Source organism: Pelmatolapia mariae, linkage group LG16_19 (genome assembly GCF_036321145.2).
Source record: "Pelmatolapia mariae isolate MD_Pm_ZW linkage group LG16_19, Pm_UMD_F_2, whole genome shotgun sequence".
Lineage (NCBI taxonomy): Eukaryota > Metazoa > Chordata > Actinopteri > Cichliformes > Cichlidae > Pelmatolapia > Pelmatolapia mariae.
The window spans coordinates 22,950,815-22,960,037 of NC_086241.1; the positions used below are offsets into that span (position 1 = coordinate 22,950,815).

General features: G+C 41.0%; 1 protein-coding gene across 1 annotated transcript; it reads left to right on the forward strand.

Annotated features, from left to right (window-relative positions):
- Positions 1 to 2,590: 2,590 nt before the first annotated feature.
- Positions 2,591 to 5,118, forward strand: kctd12.1 (potassium channel tetramerisation domain containing 12.1). Its single transcript, XM_063499884.1, has one exon. It carries the CDS (start codon positions 2,703 to 2,705, stop codon positions 3,567 to 3,569), a length of 867 nt encoding a protein of 288 aa, XP_063355954.1. The 5' UTR covers positions 2,591 to 2,702; the 3' UTR covers positions 3,570 to 5,118.
- Positions 5,119 to 9,223: the final 4,105 nt, after the last annotated feature.

Genomic DNA, 9,223 nt, shown 5'->3' on the forward strand with positions numbered 1-9,223 from the left:
TGCTTCCTTTCCAGCTGCTCTTTTTCTATTATACAGAGTATTCTGATACACTATGCAACATTTTTGCTCAGACCTGTGTAATTGTGTCCAAGATAAAGCTGAATAAAACTTTCTACCTAATGTTAAGAAATAAATATATATTGTTAATGCATGTGACACTAACTAAATAAATAAAAAAAAGATACTGTGGTCTTAAAAACTGCAATAACATAAAAATCTATAAGAACAAGGCTTTGGTGGATAACACTCCCTGAGACAGGAGGTCCACATGACTGTGACTCTAATGCTCCGTGCTTTCACAAAATGGTGCAACTTTGAAACTTCCTAAATGTCACCCATGGCCAAAATATCCCACAACACACACTCAAGAAAATCACCACCAGCAATATCATAAAAAGAAGCAAAGCAAATATTGCGCTGGATGATTATTAAATGTGTTTCTGGCATATTTTTGCTTGTAAGTGACTTAATGAGAACTTTACTTTGTAGACAGAAAGTCAGTCATTTCATTACTATAGTTTAAGTTTAAGATTTGTAATAAGTTAGTGGTTATATTAATGTTTTATGCATCTATCTTGCATGCCACATTGTGCAATGTGATTGATTTCTTATGTATATGGCAAGAATTTTAGACACTACTTCCTCTATTGTAGCTTAAATGTTTTGTATAGTGTTTGCCCATGATTGATGTCTGGATTTGTGTTCACTGACTGCTCTGCCTTCATGTAATTCTTGGGAACTGTGTAAGCAGCCTGGCATGTCCGATTCTCCTAAGAGGTTGAAATTGAATGTGCCTTGTGTTGTTTTATGTCTGGCCCCCGAGACTGGCTCAGGTTTAGTATAACATGCTCCTGCACAACAATAAGCTGGTTCTCTGCCTAGATTACACTAGAATTAAAGCTATCACTCCTTCTGTTTGGTTTTTCTCATTTTTGTTTGGTTAGAAAAAATAGTTAGGTAGCACAGGTTTGAATTTATTCTTTTAAAAAGGAATAGTTTTACTCAATTAATAAATTATACCCATCAAAATCTTTTATCTGTGACTCAACCCTCCCCACCTGGATCATTCATGTTACGTTCTTCCCCTTCCGGCTTGGGCTGCTCGGGTCATAGCACCACTTTAGAAGGCCATTGTTTGTGAAAGAATAAAGTATGAAGTGGGATAGTAGTAGACCTGCATTGAAGGAATACGATGCAGTGCTGAAAACACTGCTTAAGAACTGTTGTTTGAAAGGACTAATTACAGTAATTCTTCCCTTCTTTAAATGGCTATTAGAGAGCTGTGTGTGTGTGTGTGTGTGTGTGTGTGTGTGTGTGTGTGTGTGTGTGTGTGTGTGTGTGTGTAAGTTACTAATTAGCATTTAGAATTAGGTTAGGATGGTTAGACCTTAAAATGTAAAAACAGTGATACAGTTTGTGTAATTTTGCTTCTGTACACCACCACAGTGGATTTTAAATCCAGCACTCAGCATGTGATTACAGTTCAGACTTTCAGCTTAAATTAAAGTGGTGAAATAAAAGGACTGTATTAACTGTTTAGGAATTACAGCCATTTTTATACTTAGTTCCCCATTTTCAAAGGTTTAAAAGTGACTGGACATTTAAACATTAAACATTTAAACATTTTTCTTTTTTGTCCACAACAAATTAAGACGTGGTGCTGATTTCAAGTGTTGACCTTTTTTGGGTATCTTGGAATGCTTGATGTGAGGTCAATACAACTGAAGGAGGCCATTGTTAGGCTGAAAAATCAACCAATAACACAACAAAATAAGACAATAAAAAAGGCTCTAGTGAGCTCAGAAACGTGAAACAGCATGGAACACAACAGAAGACAAAGGATGCAGATGATCACAGAATTCTTTCCCTGGTTAACAAAAACCTTCAAAACATTTGGCCAAGTCAAGAACACTCTTGTGGAGATAGGCTTGTAGATTTCATGTAGGGATTGACTGCAAAAAATGTTCATCCAAGTGTTAACGAAGTTCCTTACATGTAAAATTATGCTAGCTTGCCCAATTAATTTAGAGCCTCTGAAAATAAATAACTGTGGATAAAAATGGCCATAATTTCTAAACGCTTAATGTAACACTTTTGTGAAACCTCTTGAATTAAAGCTGAAAGTGCACACTTCAATCACATCTTAATTGTTAGATTTAAAATCCACTGTGATGAGGTACAGTGACAAAACTCCAAAATGTTATGGCCCTAACTGTAATTAATGTGTGAGCATGCGCTGAATGCTGGCTGCATTTCCATTAGAAATGCAATGGGTGTCACTATTTCCATATTTTCCAAACATCTCTTTAAGGGAATAACTTGGACCAGTTTCATAGTCTCTGGCTTGTGTGTGATCCTAATGGATTTGCATTCATTTGGAGAGAAAAAAAAAACACCCACACGTGCTGTAATTTATTAAAAAAATAAATAAATAGCGGATTTATCACATCGATATTTACGCTACAAGGTCAGGAGGAAGGTGGCGTTTCTGGTGGATACATAGATTCTCTCTCTCTCTCTGTGGATGAGGAGGGAGAGCAGCATTGGCACTCTTCACAGTCATTCAATAGTTAAATGTTAATTCAGCAGTCACCTCCCGGTACGCACGCACGCAGTAAGCCCAAGCTTCATAAACGAGCTGCTGCCGCTGTGGTGTCTCAGTGTTTCCACTGATTCCACATCAGTGAAGCAGCTCAGAGAAGATGGCACTGGCCGACACAGAGCGCGGAGTGTCCAGCTGCGGGGATTCGGGCGCCCAGTTTTCCGAGATCATCGAGCTGAATGTCGGCGGACAGGTTTATGTCACCAGACACAAAACTCTGATCGCCGTCCCAGACTCACTCTTGTGGAACATGTTCAGCAAGAAGTCACCCAAGGAGTTGGCGAGAGACAGCAAAGGGCGCTTCTTCTTGGACAGGGATGGGTTCTTGTTCCGCTACATCCTCGACTATCTCCGAGACCTCAACTTGGTCCTCCCGGACTACTTCCCCGAGAAAAGTCGGCTGCAGAGGGAGGCTGACTTTTTCCAGCTGCGGGACCTCGCAAAACGCCTCAGTCCCCGGGTGAGTAAAGAGAATTCAATCAGTGAGGAGATCAGCCAGAGCGACACAGAAGACGGCGGGCAGCAGTGCGGCTCCTCCGGCGGCTTGGAGACTTTACGCACCATGTCTGTCAGCGGAGCCATGCGCTCCCCGTCTCTGGACTCTAGAAAGTCCGGCTACATCACGATAGGATACCGCGGCTCGTACACTATTGGCAGAGACATCCAAACCGATGCTAAGTTCAGGAGAGTGGCGCGCATCACAGTTTGCGGTAAGACCTCTCTGGCCAAAGAAGTGTTTGGGGACACGCTGAATGAGAGCAGAGACCCGGACAGGCCCCCTGAGAGATACACATCCCGGTACTATCTCAAGTATAATTTTCTAGAGCAGGCATTTGACAAGCTGACAGAAGCGGGCTTCCACATGGTGGCCTGCAGCTCCACAGGCACCTGTGCCTACACCAGCAACGATCCCAATGAGGACAAAATTTGGACAAGCTACACTGAATACGTTTTCTGTCGGGAATAACCAACACCATTCGCGCCACGTCCGTGTAAATATACCTACATTTCACACCACAGAGGAATGTCTTCGAAGAGTAGTGCAGTTTCTGTGCTGATTGGTGACTTTTGTTAAGGAGTGACTGTACCATATTGCTCCATTATTGCCAGAAATTAGACACAAAATGCTCCCCCCCCCCCCCCCCCCCCCCAAAAAAAAAAAAAAATTATTTTACACACAAGATTTTGTTAAGATGGCTTGAAAAGATGAAGCTGTTCTGAGGTTCAAAGTGAGCAAAACTCAAAGCACTGCAAACATCATCTCCATCTCATAGAACTGCATGTCAGTGTTTCAGTCATGTCTGACTCAGTGCTGTGTGAATTGAGTGGCATCCAGGAACAGACCAGCAGCAATTAGTATTCAGTGTCATTGTGACTTCTAGGCTTGCTTGAGCACTTGTTTGGCCAAGTTTTGTATTATCTAATAGGCTCTTATAGCAGTTCTATCACTGACACGATTGTAATTGTATGTGAAGTGTTGGTAGAGTTGTATTTGTTATAAACTTACTCATTACAAATAAAGTCTTCTAACTCTGTTATTCTCAGCCATTTGCCAGTCATCCTACCTTCCTTTTAATGTCTGCACAAAGAGTACACAACAACAAAAAATACTGGCATTCACCTCTCTCCAACCTTTTAAACCATCCTCAGTGGGGGAATCAAAGAGTCAGCCTCAAAGAGAGATGCCCTACACAGAAATCTCACCCCGTCGTGGCAGTGGAGCCGCCAGCTCGACAAAATTTGTCACACAGTTTTAACCCAGAAGCGACGTGTTACAGAGTAGTGTCCCTGCTTGTCATTGCACTCACGCATCACTTACAAAATCCTGACTCTGAACTTTCCTTGCCTCCCACTTATTGTATCACATTTGCAAACTGCCCTTATAAGGTGCTATGTGCTTCCCAGTAACCTTTGCCCTGTTATCAGCCCCCCCTCCAAAAAACCCACAAAACAAACAAGCTCCACATCTGAAGAGACGAGCCTTTAAATATTGCAGGAGCATCCTTTTTCCCCCCTACCTATCCATTTTGGTACACAAATTCATCAGCATGCAGCATGGATGCAAATAGTGCAGCTGTGCACACATGATGTCATTATCATTTCAAGTGTAAATAATGAAAGGGTCCAGCTGCACACAAATAGGAGGGTTCAGTCCGCCAGGGACTGTGGATGAATGGAGATTCGATTGGTGTACCTCGGCTGTGGGGGACGGATTTTTTTTTGACTGGCCAGCGTACAGCCAGTCCTGGATTATACGTTTCATTCAAAACAGACATGTAAAAAAAGTCCCCATATTCAAGGCCATGGGTGGGATTATAGGAAATCAGGGGCTTACAGAGTCACAGTCTCTGTAGGGGTCCGGGACATCCACCCAAAGGGAACATCTTTGCTAAATGCATCACTCTGCTTCAATTTGGTTCAAGAATGTTGGAGAAAGGTTCTTTTCATAAGGATGACAATTTAGACATTACTGTTTGTATATAAATGGTTCCTAATAAATGCACTCTAAAAGATAATTATGCAGACAGGCTTTTCCATTTATATAATTTTGTCTTTTCCTGCTGTGACATTTAGATGTGTCACATCAGGAAAGGAACAGGTGACAAAAACAAAGATGGCTCATGCAGGCTTTCTCTTGTGGCTCGCTGAGATACTGAACCAAGCGGTCATTTTTGTTATTAGCAACACCTCAACCTTTTCTACCATAGGAAATCTTGAGCACTTTAACTAAATTAGCTTTACCTTTGCATGCACACCGGCTCACAGCTAAACTGGAAATGTTTGCGAATAAGCATGTGCATCCACCCCCAGAGTCTAAAAATACACTCCAGATATAACAAAGTGACACCGTTTTAAATTCAGACCTGGCAAGGTAATCTGAAAAGAACAAATTCATTAAAAGAGAAGAAAAGATGGTGATACTATCAGAGCTCATAAGCAATGTTTATAGTGATGTTTGTTTGGCTGATACCAGTTTAGCTGCCCAATATTGTATTTCTCCTAAGTTAAGCCTGAGAGCCTAGTGATAGATACTTTACTTGGAACCATTTGTTATGAGTTATTCAACAAAGAAATCAGTGTAAATTAGGGAGAAATGATGCTGCACTCACACAGAGGACAAAGACATTAGGGAAAAACAAAGTCTCTCTTCCTAGGCTCAGTTAAGAAAAGAAAAAAGAAAGGAAAAATATGTGTGTGTTTGGGTGTGTGGAGCCAGAACGGAAACTGAGTCAGAAAAGAGCCATTAGCCCATTGGAGACTAGTGAAGAAACGCTTCCATTTCAATTAATATTGTACAATCCTGTTCAGAAGGATAACTTTTCACATGTTATCACCCTTGAGAGGAAATTATGCCAGACCACAAGTTTTTGAGGAGCAGTGTCATACAGAACACGATAGCAGCTTTGCAACCCAGGCTCATTTTTAAGCGTAATGCTATCCATACTGCATGAAATCCAATCATATCTGTTGATTATTTACAGCTGGATGAACAGACGAGGGACGAGGCAGCCCGAATGAATGTGTGACATACCACAGCAATAACAGCTGCAGTTACTGGGACAAATTTTCACACACAGTGTTATATAACTTACTACTGTGACTAGGATATTGTTACACAGCTGCATAAATGTAAATTATTTGGCAAAAAAATAATAATTTTTGTTTAAAATGATTTAGTTCCGTCCTGGAATACAAAGAATTCTTGGAAATCTAGGATGAAATGGTCAGGGCACACGAAAGATGTCTCATAAGATATGACCGCATTATCTGATACTAGTTATAAACATTCATGTGCTTTGAATTTGAATAAAGCTCACGCGGACCCTCGCATGGGTGAGTTCTGACTAATAATAAAATCTGGGAAAAGAGGTCAAGAGCTTATATTGAATTTCTTTCATGTTGTTTTTTCTCATTTTTTCTGGGAAGTTGAAACACACCACACGCTAATAACTGCTCTGAAGTTGGGAAACACCCTGGATCAGTCAGCCATTCGTCATGGAGCTCTGCATAAAAACAATGACGGATTCGCACCCACATTTACACACGGTGCAGCGCGAGCAATTTAGAGACTCCACAACACTTGCATGCCCATGGGCCGTGGGTGGAAACCCACTCGGACATGTGCGGCAAACGATGTTATTCACTGCTACGCCAATCATTCAAGCTGTTGCAGCACGTGCACACCCAGCCCCACTCTGCACTTTGATACATTTTAGACAGAGAGCATAATTTTGCAATTCCCGAGGGAGGCCTCTTAGCTGCAATTTGAATTAAATGATAAGAAATCACAAAAGAGAGTCTTTTAGGACAGTTTTCACTAGTCTCCACTGTAATGCAATACCCTATGCTGCTTTAGATTCTGGTAATGCTTCATTCAGGCTAGAGACAAAGTCATTTTAATATTTTGTTACAAATTTTTAAAGGGTCATTATTAAACACAGAAGTCAGAAATCTAAAAGCGTTGCCCTGACTGTACTTTTCTTATTAACTCTAAATACAAGAGAGAAAAGTGAGGAAACAACAGAACAGGATGAAGACAATGATTCTACTTGGTGCTGCACTGGGGCAGTAAATAAAGGCGTGATGAGAACAATATGCAGTACTGTATGATGTATGATGGTAAACATGAATGACAGATACTGAGGAGGACACGTCCCATGAATGCGCTACCTTTCAGCGATGTGAAAATTAATTAAATGGGCCTTCAGGTTTTTCCCTGTGAGTGATGAGTGGATAACAGAGAACGAAGAAGGAAGGTCAGAGATAGAGTCAGGTGGCAGGTCAGCCACAGAGATATATGACTTTGGATTGTCAGAGATCATTAGTGCTCTTTTCTTTCTAACACTCTTTCTTGTTATATTTGCTGTTCTCTCTCCGTTCAGCTTCCTGATAAGAACCTCAGCAGATTGCTTGCATCTCCCCGGGACGCCTCCTCAATCGCTTTAGATCAAAGTCGGTTTCATTAGCACATCACAAACCTAACTCTGGACAACGGGCTTCATTATTCTAATTCAGCAAAACATTTTAAACTTGACTTCACAACAGGGGGATACAGAGCCGTCGGGGCTCACAGGAGGATAGCGCTCCCTGCTATGTGAAATCATAACAGTGTAGCGTTTCACAAGGCTTTTGGAGAACTCAAGAGAAAGGGAAAAATCCACAAGTGAGTGCAGAAATAGATGATTAATTAAAAGCATTATGTAGCTTTCTTTTTTAACCAGAGCTTCTGAAGTCCACTTAAAAGCTGCAGTGCTTTTTTTCTGCAGTGAAAGAAGAAGCAGTTTTCTTCCCATAAAAATGAAACATTTAATTTTGCTCAATGTCTTTTCTACTGAGCATTCAAAATCTACATGAGTAGCAAAATATAAATCTAAATGCGTGCGTCTACTTGTTTACATAGACACTCACAGTCAAGGCTCTTTTCTTCCTTGCAATTTTGTATTCATTGGACTGCTGAGGCTGACAGGAAATGAGAGAGGGAGAGGAGATACGAGTCCTAACAAAGGTCCTTGGTTAAATCTGACAGGGAATATTGTAGTTATCTGACTGGCACCTCAAACACCTGGTCACCATGCCCTGCAAATACAGTAATGGATACATAAAAGTCAGTCCAACCTTATTCAGTTAATGACTGAATAAAGAAAAAGAATGCTCGGTAGGAATGATCAAACTTTAATCTACCTTTTAGTCACAGAATATGATGTGATTGGGCATGAATTATTTTGCTCATTTGGTTTAATTACATTACACTGGCCTAATTCAATTACCATTCGGAGCCACTTGTTTGATGGCAAATTAATTGAATCTGCAATTATTTGAATAGATAACAGGTCAGATGATTTGTGATGGTAAAGGTCGTACTAGGATCAGTTCAGCATAAGGCGACCAACATCAGCTTACAATGACAACCTCTTCCAAAAAACTGCAAGCAGAGTGCTTTAAAATATTTGGGCTTTACGAAACACAGAAAAACGTCATTCTCTGGATGAAAGCACATGTTGCTCAAAGCTCTGTGTGTATTGTACAGTACTAATGGTGCCTTCAAAGCAGTACAACTTAGGAGGGGGGCGAACAACACAACAACACAGCCCGTCTCGTCATCCACCGGTTGGCTGTGTGGAGTTTGGATGTTCTCTGTGGGTTTTTGTGGGTTCTCTCAGTGTAGTCCGGCCTTCTCCCACTCTCTAAAGACATGCATGTGCTTGGTTAGCTGGCAATTCCAAATTGCCTTTGGTGTGAATGTGAGCATGAATGGTTATCTGTTGCTCTTTGCCAGCCCTATGACAGACTGTTGACCTCTTCAGGGTGTATCACACGTCTTTCCCCTATTACAGCTGGGATAGGCTCCAGCCCCCTATAACAACCCCGAATGGCATAAGTGGAAGAAAGTGGATGGATAGATAATTGGATATTGTTGTTTTTACCATTTTACAATAAATCTGACTTCAAATGATTTGGCCCTCATAGCGTGCAGCTTTTATTTACATTTTAAACAGCATCTCAGGGGAGGTATTGTGAAGAAAACATCACACCCTGTGGATTTTAAATGAGAAAAGGGGCCATAGCGGGGAAATTTTTTTCAAAATTACTAAAGGATTGAATGCCAGAGTAGCGAATGAC